Source organism: Meles meles, chromosome 2 (assembly GCF_922984935.1).
Source record: "Meles meles chromosome 2, mMelMel3.1 paternal haplotype, whole genome shotgun sequence".
Lineage (NCBI taxonomy): Eukaryota > Metazoa > Chordata > Mammalia > Carnivora > Mustelidae > Meles > Meles meles.
In genome coordinates this window covers 171,538,771-171,550,323 of record NC_060067.1, presented here as the reverse complement: position 1 = coordinate 171,550,323, position 11,553 = coordinate 171,538,771, and the positions used below count along the sequence as shown (strand labels likewise).

The following is an 11,553-nucleotide window of genomic DNA, read 5'->3' as shown; positions in this document are numbered from 1 at the left end:
GAATTTTTATTTTCTCATTTCCTGCCCTTCTGCCATAAACCACATTACCCTACTACTTTTCTTCCCATTTATTACAGATTAGTCAGAGACTGGGCATGAACTGGACGATGATTCAGTATTCTTTAGAAATTAGTGACCTTCATAAATTTAATTTTTTTCTTGGGTTGTCTTGCACCCCATATTCAATTTTTTCATATATACTTAAAACCTAAGACTAGGTCTGTGGTTTATCTCTTAAATGAAATCTGAAAGTAGTTGTAATTCATGAGAAAAAGCTTCCCTAAGCAAAACCACTTATAATATGCACCCATATGTACAAAATATGGCCTCTTCAACTTCAAACAGAATTTTCACTTATTTGCCCCAGTTTTCCTCAAAGGTAATTTTTAAGTTCACATAGTCAAGCATATAAATAAAAATGTTCCTTGAAAGCCCGAGCTTTGAAATTATATAAAATAGATTAATTATGTTAATTATATACATTATATATTCTATATCATTGGTTTTATATGTAATTTATATACTTATATTAAGTATAAATGTAAAATAAAAGTATAAATGTAAAATAGAAAAAGTTATCAAATGGGGTGCTTGGGTGGCTCAAATGATTAAGCATCTGCCTTCCGCTCAGGTCAGATCTCCAGGTCCTGGATCCAGCCCCAGGACAGGCTCCCAGCTCAGCAGGGAGCCTCATTCTCCCTCTGCCTCTGCCTCTCACCATGCTTGTGCTCTGTCTCCCTCCCTTTCAAATGAATATATAAAATCTTTTTTTTTTAAGATTTTATTTATTTAATAGACAGATCACAAGTAGGCAGAGAGAGAGAGAGGAGGAAGCAGGCTCCCCGCTGAGCAGAGAGCACGATATGGGGCTCCATCCCAGGACCCTGGGATCATGATCTGAGCTGAAGGCAGAGGCTTTAACCCACTGAGCCACCTAGGTTCCCCTGAATATATAAAATCTTAAAAAAAAAAAAGTTATCAAATGGGTAAGTAAAGCTATTAAAAGTAAAAACACTCCTTGAAGACCCTAGCTTTGAAATTATAAAATCCGTGTAATTAATATAACTAGATTAATATAATTTAATAATATATAAATTACACATAATTATATAAGTATATGTAATTTAAAATATAAAGCATATGTATATAATAAATGATATTAATTTATATAATTAAAAGTTATATAAATATAAAATGTAAAAAGTTATCAAATGATTAAAGCTGTTGAAAACAAAATACGTGGAAATGCTTTATAACTTGCAGAGGACTATAATACACGTAAAATACTACCTTTTGAATTTTATCTCTTTATTAACCAAATTATTTTGTTGTGAAGGGGCATTTCCCTTACGAGAGGGAAATGAAAGAAAATAAACCAGAGGGATTTCAAGGAAAAATTTTTTCCCTTAATTTACTGTGATAATTTTCACTGGTAAGATAAGAACTAGCTGCAGACCATCACTTCCCCCCACCCCCCCCAAGCTACTGTCGGGTACCAGAATTTCACCAGAAATTATGTAAAGATTTATTTGAACTAATTGAGTCACTAGATCAAATTAAACTTTTCTGAGGAGTCACATTACTTTGCAGAAATAGACAAAAAGCCAAAGCCAGTTTTCATTCATCCTCAAGGCAGCACCTCACAGCACTCTAGGTTATTCTATCCCAGTTGCCACAAGACTTGACTTACAGAGATATTATTGAAAGATTTTTTAATTAATGTCTGAGATTTCTGTTTGAATACAATAAGGAGTTGTCTTTATTTTGGAATCTTTACAGCTTTTTAAATTTTTTGACATACTCTTAACCTTGCATGCTGTCGGTTGCCAGTCACTTGATTTCGACATAATAGTCCAGGACCACACTCGCAGCGCTGGAAGATTTCTGGAGCTTGAGCCGTATCTTTCTGCCCTCTCCTAGAGCACACCTGTCCCTCCAGGAGGACTGGCTTGCAAATTTTAGTCCAGAAATGACGAGCACAGCAAAGTCCAGCTCCGCAGTCAAAAGTTCGAAGACATCTTTCTCCCTCTTGTCCTGTAACAAGATTCGTATGGGCTGTCACAATAAATGGGGCAAAGTGGCATGTGGGGGGCTTGTAGCTGGGATGAAGGTGTAGGATGTAGAGCCACAAAGTAAAAATAAAAGCAGGACGCAGGTCTCCCAGGGCTAGATCTTATGCCAAAAGTAGAGGACATGGAAATTTTAGCCCTACCTAATAGATTGTTTTATAAAGTTCAAACATTTTCAGAGAAAGATGAGATTTCCAGGGGCGCCTGGGTGGCTCAGTGGGTTAAGTCTCTGCCTTCCACTCAGGTCATGATCTCAGGGTCCTGGGATCAAGCCCCAAATCTGGCTCTCTGCTCAGCGGGGAGCCTGCTTCCCCCACCCCCTCTGCCTGCCTCTCTGCCTACTTGTGATATCTCTCTGTCAAGTAAATAAAATCTTTAAAAAAAATCATTTATAAAAAAAGAAAGATGAGATTTCCAGTATTGAGGAATGAAATCAATACCCTCAGTGTTTTATTAAATGGGATTTATATGGACACACTCATAAAGGGGCTGCTTAGCCTTGGAGACACAGACTGACCAATCTACTGCCTTCAAATATTCCAATTATTTTATGTCCAAGATAGGAATTAGCTTCATCTTAGTGAAGTTTGTATTTCAAGAATAAAAAGTTGATTCACCAACTTTCATTTTGCTTTTATTTTATATCCTGAGGACTTAGGGAAACCTCCATTTATTAAATTACAGACTATAAAAACATGTGTGTAAAATTCACTTAAAGATTTTCCTGCCAACTAGTTTATTATTATGGCTAGTCCCCTGGCCTCTTCAGTGGCTGACTGCCTTATGCTACTCTCTACATGATCTTCCAAGCCGTGGATGGAGAGAGATTGGAAACAGGACATAATCCCTCTGTGTTTCTGGAGTGGGGAGGAATCAAGTCAGGTTCAGCCTATCCTTGAAAGCCGAGGAAGAAAAAATGTTTTTTTTTTTTTTTAAAGAATTTTATTTATTTATTTGAGAGAGCACCAGCACAAACAGGCGGAGGGGCAAAGGGAGCAGGAGAAGCAGGTTTCCTGCTGAGCAGTGGCTCTGATCCCAGGACCCATGAACTGAAGGCAGATGCTTAACGGACTGAGCCACCCAAGTGCCCCAGGAAATGTTTTTCTCTTAAAAAAAAAAAAAAAAAAAAGTGCTACAATGCTTCTCTTACCCTTACTGCCTTGTGGTTTCTTAATATTTGGCTTCCTTTGGGGTTTGTTTTCCTGAATTGGATGCTCAGTCGTTCCTTTCGTGTCCACATCATCTTGCTCATCGACTTGCCTCTCCAGTATTGGGGCTGCATCTTCCATTGTCGTGCAAACATCTGAGTGACAACCAGGTGTGGTTAGAGTTATTAACTTCAAGGATTAGGACCACAGACATACTGATTATTACACTGTTACATAGTTTGGCAGTACCTCTGCATTCCGCTTATACATAGCTTTCACGATTTCTGGGACACATGCACCAAATATTTACATGCACATACGACAAAGAAAGCAGTTAAGTAGTGAAATCCAAGTGAAAACAAAAGAATTTGAAAGAACCCATCTTGACTGACGCCCTTCCTTTAAAATCATTATCTCTAAGTCGTTGACAAAAACCATCTCCAGGAAATAAACTATTTTATTGCATTAAGAAAAGGCAGCTGCATGAATGACTTCAAGCGTGAATCCAGGAGACCTTCGGAGAGTGCCTATCTTGGAATATGCTAGCCTATGAGACTCATATGCTATCTTCCATCGAAAACCACTGTTCCTTGGGGCGACACCATCCTGTAGGGGTCTACAATAGCTTACCGTTCACGCAGAGCATCCCAGGGCAGCACACGGCGTGACGTTGGCACCTCCTTCGTAACCCACGACAAGTAGCACAGAATGGCTTCTCATCTTGAGGTTTGAGGCAGAATTTTCTAGAACTGCAGTCCTTGTCAGACAGGCACTGTGAACCCTGTAAGGAAAAACTTGTCACAGGGCTGGGGAACCCAACAAGGTGTAAGAGGACTTTGAATTCAAAGTGGGAGGTGGAGGAAGCTGAATCATAGTGACACTTTGCATGCGGTGAAAGGCCTTTGGCGGCGCGGAAAGTTTTCAGTATAATTGGTTTTCTCCTACAAAGGGGAAATCAAATCTCCGATGAAGAAATGTGCTGCAAAGGTTGTGACAATGGAAGAAAAATGCCCTCTGATGTGTGTCTTAGAGACGGTGAGGTTTTTGCTCTACATCCAGAACCTCGGGAAGCTGAGCTACAGGTTGAATACCTGTAATGTTGGTGTTTGTGCCATTCCCATTTGATGTTTTTCCTCTAGGGAGTCCCATCCCTCTGCCAACTGCCCCTTGGTGATCCTTACCCCCGTGAACTGCCCCCTGCTGCCTTACGGGCGCTTTACCTTCCGAGCCCCGTGCACATCGGCAGAGTTCTTGATGTTGTTGAAATCCAGAACCAGAGCTCCCAGGGGGGCGCACAACCAGCTGAGCCCCAGCAAGACCACCACCGCCATACTCTAATCGCCTCTCCACGCCCTCCAAACTGGGCTGCTCCAACCCCGCAGGAGAGCAAACCGGAAACCCGCAAGGTCGTCTGGAACTGCTTTTCTCGAAGGGGAAGCAAACCTGCGTCTCAGTAAGGTGTGTGAACTCCAAATGAGCAGGTTCCTTCTGGAACTATTTATACCAGATGTGCCTCCTCATCTCTCTCCCCCACCCCCCTTCATTTCCTTCCTCCTTACCCCACACAGGCTTCAACAAATCCCTTTAAATCTGTTTGATCAATAGTTCAAAACAAGGATTCAAGAGAGAGAGAGAAGGGGCAGGGCCACAGCGGCTTCTCCTCCAGGGGTTGAATCCCTCTTAATTATTGCATATCAAAGTTAGTTCAAAGGGTTAGCTGAAGAGCAGGATGTCTGTATCAAAGGCGAACTCTGCTAATCACCTGCATTTCCTACCTTCAGTAATCCTTCTCGGGTGGAGGGAGTCTGTTCTAAGATCTGTTTTCACAGCTAATCGTGCTCAAAGAATGAATGAATCACACTGGCCAAAATGGCTGTAGAGGATGCCAAAAACTAATGAGTTACAAAATATCCCGAGAAGCTTTAAACTCTGCTTCAGATCGTGAAGACAGATAGAAAAGAGAGAAAATGCCTTCTGATTAGCTCTGGCATCCAGATGTAAAAATCCCAACAGCTTAAAAGCTGGGAACATAATAGCACCTGTTCCGATTCAGTGTCAATGGGCAAATATTCCTTCCTAAACTGCAAATTGAACTGTTTGAAGCCAGGGTTATTTAATTAGGAAAATAATGAGATTTATAACAATCCCCCCCACCCCCCCGCTTTTCTTGATGGTGGGGACAACCGCAGAGCCCCTCTTACGCAGATTCACAGAATTATTCAATACGAAGCATCAGATGCCTTTTATGTGCAATGTATTTAATTTGTATCGCATCGTGTTAAATGGAGTTGAGCTGATTCCAGGTGGGATTTCATTCATTTTCCATTTTCCTAATTTGAATTTTTAAAAACATCTGCTTCGTCCCGTTTTGTCTCCTTGATTTTCAGCCAGACTGTTAGAGAAGTCAAATCATTTAGAACCGTGCTTATCACTGCCAAATTATTTTAGCAGAACAATCTAGATCTCGGTCAAAATATTTTTCCCCCTTGCTTTTTGGTTTCATTGTTCTCAGTGTAGACTCATCCTGGTATCTCAGGTGTGAGCTGCTGTTTAAAATCTAAAAATAGCCGTGCCTGGGCGGCTCAGTGGGTTAAAGCCTCTGCCTTCAGCTCTGGTCATGATCCGTGGGTCCTGGGATCGAGCCCCACATCTGGCTCTCTGCTCAGCAGGGAGCCCGCTTCCTCCTCTCTCTCTCTGTCTGCCTCTCTGCCTACTTGTGATCTCTGTCTGTCAAATACATAAATAAAATCTAAAAATAGTGGCGCCTGGGTGACTCAGTCCTTAAGCGTCTGCCTTTGGCTCAGGTCATGATCCCAGGGTCTTGGGATCTAGCCCTACATCCAGCTCCCTGCTCAGTGGGGAGCCTGCTTTTCCCTCTCCCACTCCCCCTGCTTGTGTTCCCCCTCTCGCTGTCTCTCTCTCAAATAAATAAATAGAATCTCAAAAAGAAAATCTAAATATACTTGGTGGTGGGCTGCATGTCTGGCTGGCTCAGCTAGAAGGGCGTGCAACTCTTGATCTCGGGGTCATGAGTCGAGCCACATGTTGCTTGTAGAGATTACTTAAATAATAAACAAGCAAATAAAATCTAAAAATGTATAGTTTCTAAGCCATAAATGACACTCTTGGTATTTCTGGGTTTTCCTCCAGAACATCATCCCACTGAAATGCATCTCAACACTCTGTGCCATAGGAACCTTCTGGGTCCTGAGTAATAGCTGATGCCATTCAGCAAGAGCTGACCGGAGACTTCTTTCCCTTGGTTCCCTTTCTTGGGCTGGGGCCGCTTCTCCACCACTCAAATGGTGCATGGGAGCTACTTCTGCAAGTACTCCTTTTTTTTTTTCCCTGCTTCAGCTGAAAACATCAAACACCCTTTGATAGTATGATAAGCCTGGTGACTAGGTGTGTTACAGGATTTATTTTGAAGTTGGACAATTATGACCAAGGATAAAGGAGAGAGCCCCAGGGTTCCCTTTCTGCTGGGGATCTTTGCTTCCTGTTTCCTAACTGAAGAGAGAATATCAGGGCACCAAAGGCCTCTGGCAATAAACACAGACAAAAGGTCTGATGGGAAATCCTGTAACACAGCAGAAACATTCATCGGCACTTCGTATATAGCAGAACATGTGGTTAGATGTTGGGGAGAACAAATTACACACAGTCCTTGGCTCTGAAGAGCTAGCATCCAGTCAGAAGACACACAATGTATCTAGGGAGGATTCCAATATATTATAACAAGCGCTAAGATAAAGGCATAAATGCAGGGCTGGAGGACCACAGAGTGGGGCATAACTAGACCTTCTGGAGAAGTAAAGAAATGCGTTACAGAGGAGGTGCTATTTGAGCTGGGTTTTGTGGGATGAGTAGGAGTTTCCTAGATTGAGAAGTAGGGAATGGTTCACCCCAGGCTCAGAGGGTGAAGCACATGGAAGGGAAGAGAGGTGCATTTCAGCTCTAGGGAGATATTCTGTGCGGTTGGGGCAGGTGGTGGACAGACGAGATGAGGCTCGACGATGAGGAACCTGATGCGCCATGCCAAGAAAACTGGATTCTATTCTATGTGCAGTGTAAAGTCAGCAGAGACATTGAAGCTTGAAAACGGCATGACCTAAACTGCTTCTTCAGAAAGTGGGACTGGTGGCAGTGTGGGGCTGGGGTTGTGCTGGGTGAAAGGGGATGCTGGGCCATCCCTCAGGTCTTGGTTATAACTGTCCAGATGGGGAGGAGGAGGTCAAATATCAGGCCTTGGCTTAGAAGCCATGAGAAGAACCAAGCACGGGGTAGAATTTTATTTTTTTTTAAAGATTTTATTTGTTTATTTGACAAAGATTTGTTTATTTGACAGAGATCACAAGTAGGCAGAGAGGCAGGTGGGGGGGGGGCAGCCCGATGTGGGGCTCGATCCCAGGACCCTGAGATCATGACCTGAGCCGAAGGCAGAAGCTTTAACCCACTGAGCCACCCAGGCACCCCAAGGGGTGGGATTTGAAAGCGGAACTCTATCAGTTGATGTGGGAGGTGGAGAGTGAGTGGGGAGGACCTGAGAGAATGTGGCACTTTCTAATTTCCCGCGCTGGGTGGACTGAGGTGTTAGGAACGCAGAGATTTCAGGATGAAGAACAGGTTGGGGGGACAGGGTGACAGGTGACCATGAGGAAAGCCATCTAGATCATCAAGTTCTGGCTAACTATCTAACACTGAGATATTTTCCATGAGTGATGCTCTCCCTCTTGCCTCCCACAGACAAAGGGGATGAAAGGATACAGACATCAGACCCCAGAGGGTCACAAATAGGGCATGGAACAAGATGGAAAAGCAGAGGTCTCTGTCTCTCTCTGCACTGAAGGAGTACAGGATTTGGGGTTGGGCTGGCCTGGTTGGATCCCAAGACTGGCTTATCGTACGTCCCCACAACACCCACCTCCCCCACACATCCATCCACCTACTGGTCTCGGTATTTGCAAAGCTCTGTTGTGATTGTCTACTTAGCTGTCTCCATCGATAGATGATAAACACTGTGAGGGCAGGGCCATCTTGTCATCTTGACAAGCTCATGTGTCGAATTCCCGGCTCTCAGTAGAAGTTCCATACAATTCTGATGTGATAAATGGATACACAAAAACATGTGTAGTAACTTTGGGGTGTTGGGCAAGTTACTCCACCTTTCTGGGCTGCAATGTCCCCAACCAGTAGCAGGCACTCCTTTCCTCCAGAATGACTACATTTTGAGGGTTCAGTGTGGGAATACGTGTGTAGGGCCTAGTACAACAGCTGGCACTCGTAACACTCTAAACAGGTGTCTTTTACCTCTTTTCTAGGCCAGAACTGTCTATAAACTTCCATAAACTTCAGTACCCAGCACAACTCAGAGCCCTTCCTTGGCTGGCCCTCCACAGACCTTCGTTCAAGCCAACTCACCAAGGCTAACTCTCCCCTAAATTGAGGCCTTATTAGGCAATGGGGTCACTGTTTCTAGGTCTCCTAAAAAGCCAGAGCAGTTTTGAGGAAAGTGAGAATATGAAGTCTCATGTGGAATTTAAGAAACAAAACAGAGACAGGGCGCCTGGGTGGCTCAGTGGGTTAAGCCTCTGCCTTCGGCTCAGGTCATGATCTCAGGGTCCTGGGATCGAGCCCCATATTGGGCTCTCTGATCAGTGGGGAGCCTGCTTCCCCCCTCTTTCTGCCTGCCTCTCTGCCTACTTGTGATCTCTCTCTCTCTCTGTCAAATAAATAGATAAAATCTTAAAAAACAAAAACAAAAACAGAGGATCATAGGGGAAGGGAGGGAAAAATAAAATAAAATGAAATCAGAGAGGGAGATAAACCATAAGAAACTCTTTTTTTTTTTTTAATTTTTTTTTCTTTTTTACAGATTGAGAGAGAGAGAGAGAGAGAGAGAGAGAGATTACAAGTAGGCAGAGCAGCAGCCAGAGAGGGGAGGAAGCAGGCTCCCTGCCAAGCAGAGAGCCCGATACGGGGCTCGATCCCAGGACCCTGAGATCATGACCTGAGCTGAAGGCAGAGGCTTAACCCACTGAGCCACCCAGGCGCCCCCCATAAGAAACTCTTAACTCCAGGAAACAAACAGGGTTGCTGAAGGGGAGGCAGGTGGGGGGATGGGATAACTGAGTGATGGGCACTGTTTTTTAAGATTGTATTTATTTATTTGACAGAGAGGGACATAGAGAGAGAGGGAACACAAGCTGGGGGAGTGGGAGAGGGAGAAGCAGGCTTCCTGCAGAGCAGGGAGCCCAAAGTGGGGCTCGATCCCAGGACTCTGGGATCATGACCCGAGCCAAAGGCAGCTGCTTAACTGACTGAGCCACCCAGATGCCCCTGGGTGGTGGGCATTAAGGAGGGCATGTGATGGCATGAGCACTGGGTGTTCTATGCATCTGTGAATCACTGAACTCCACCTCTGAAAAATACACGACATGTTAATTAATTGGATTTAAACAAAATAAATTTTTAAAAAACGAGAATGTGACATCTCCCTGGAAAATGGCTTTTGGTACATTTTCAAATCTGCCAAGGCTGGTGGCTCGTTAAGAATCGTGGCGTCACTCAGTTAGGATGCCAGCGACCAAAATGAGGAAGGAGATGTCCCTTTGGCAGCATGTACCGTGAAGCTGCATCAGCATTATTTGGGGCTTAGAGATGGCGGGATGGTAGCAGAGGGTGGCGGGGAGAGCACAGCTTTACAAATGCGTCTGTGTCAAAGGCATTCTCTCTGCTCCTACGTCAGGGCACCAAAGCTCACAAAGGCAGACCGCGGAGGCCAAGTTCTCGCACAGGGCACCCCATGGGCCCCCTGGAGCCTCCCAGGAGACCCTAGGAGCTCTGTCAGCCGCAGAACAGAGCAACCCTCCTCACCCGCAGTTTTGGCCCAGTTTCTGCCATCTCAACGGCCCCTGGCAGGGATTAGGGGTTCCCTGAAAATCTCAGGCTGATCCTCTTAGTTCCACACTGAGCATCGGGGCCAAAGGAACATTTAGACGGAGCTCAGAAGTGAAAATTCCCAGAGAAATTCCCAAAGGGCCCCCCAGCCTCCTCTCTGTCGCTCTGCTGCCCCTCGGCGGGAACCCACGGGGCTTCTCCGGGAAGCACGGCTGGCTGGCGCGGGAGGCCCCCCGCCTGCAGCCTCGCGAGTGACAGCTGCTCTGGTTCAGGTCAAAGGCAGAGTGTCAGAGCCTGTGATTTATAAGCACTTAGGAATGGGAATTGCTATTTGTTACGGCTCCTGTGTCAAAACCAGTTTGATTTCCATAAATTTTGCTTTCCTTAAAAGAAAATCAAAGCAGCTGAAACAAGCAGGTCTTTGGCAGAATCTCACAGGAAATGTTCAGGAGAATAAAAGAGGAGAAGGGCATGTCGAGAAAAGACAAAGACTGCAGGATATAAACGCAGAGCGGCTGTAAATGTTACCGTTTGGCTCTGTGAGGTCAGGAGGTAAAGCAAACCGCCCGCAACGGCTCTGGAGGCTAGGAAGCATCTGGCAGATGGCTTGCAACTCAGTGTGGGGGCAGCCCCCCACCCCCCACCCCGTGGCAGCGGGGTGGAGGCCTGGCAGACAGCTCTGGCCTCTTTCCTGACTGTGTGGCCTTGGCTTGGTCATGTCTCAGCTCAGCCTAGGTCCTCATGTTCTCAAAGGCCTCGTACAGGCCAGCATCCTAGGAGTCGAGAGTGGGCCCCCAGAGCCCCCACAGACACGGTTCAGATGCTAGTCTCTGTGAATCACCCCCCATGTTGGAGCCGCCCCGTGAGGTGGGGCTGGGGAGCTCCCTTTTCCAGCAATAACAGCCTCAGAGCTCTCCTGACTTGGCTCCGGCATCCAGCCAGGAGCAGTTCTAACTAACCAGGCACCCATGAGCTTCCTTCCTCAAGGATAGGCTCTGCCTTCCTTTCACTTAAAAAATTAGATGAGAGGGGCGCCTGGGTGGCTCAGTGGGTTAAGCCGCTGCCTTCAGCTCAGGTCATGATCTCGGGGTCCTGGGATCGAGTCCCGCATCGGGCTCTCTGCTCAGCGGAGAGCCTGCTTCCCTTCCTCTCTCTCTGCCTGCCTCTCTTGTGATTTCTCTCTGTCAAATAAATAAATCTTAAAAAAAAAAAAAAAATTAGATGAGGGGCGCCTGGTGGCTCAGTGGGTTAAAGCCTCTGCCTTCAGCTCAGGTCATGATCTCAGCGTCCTGGGATCGAGCCCTGCATAGGGCTTTCTGCTCAGCAGGGAGCCTGCTTCCTCCTCTCTCTCTGCCTGCCTCTCTGCCTACTTGTGATCTCTGTCTGTCAGATAAATAATCTAAAAAAAAAAAATCAGATGAGGTTGTGTGTGACTT

General features: G+C 45.4%; 1 protein-coding gene across 1 annotated transcript; it reads right to left on the bottom strand.

Annotated features, from left to right (window-relative positions):
- Positions 1-1,734: 1,734 nt before the first annotated feature.
- DKK4 (dickkopf WNT signaling pathway inhibitor 4) lies at positions 1,735-4,664 on the bottom strand. Its single transcript, XM_045998357.1, has 4 exons — positions 4,438-4,664; positions 3,848-3,998; positions 3,220-3,372; positions 1,735-2,034 (listed from the first exon to the last, which is right to left on the bottom strand). The coding sequence occupies exons 1-4, from the start codon at positions 4,546-4,548 to the stop codon at positions 1,784-1,786; spliced, it is 666 nt and encodes a 221-aa protein (XP_045854313.1). The 5' UTR covers positions 4,549-4,664; the 3' UTR covers positions 1,735-1,783.
- Between the last annotated feature and the right edge of the window lie 6,889 nt (positions 4,665-11,553).

Bases quoted from the DNA above. Each gene is read 5' to 3' on its own strand.
- DKK4 (XM_045998357.1), bottom strand. From the start codon at position 4,548: ATGGCGGTGGTGGTCTTGCTGGGGCTCAGCTGGTTGTGCGCCCCCCTG. The intron at 3,999-4,437 runs GTAAAGCGCCCG...TTTTCCTTACAG, and splicing joins ATGTGCACGGGGCTCGGAAG to GGTTCACAGTGCCTGTCTGA. The intron at 2,035-3,219 runs GTAAGAGAAGCA...ATCTTGTTACAG, and splicing joins GAAACCACAAGGCAGTAAGG to GACAAGAGGGAGAAAGATGT.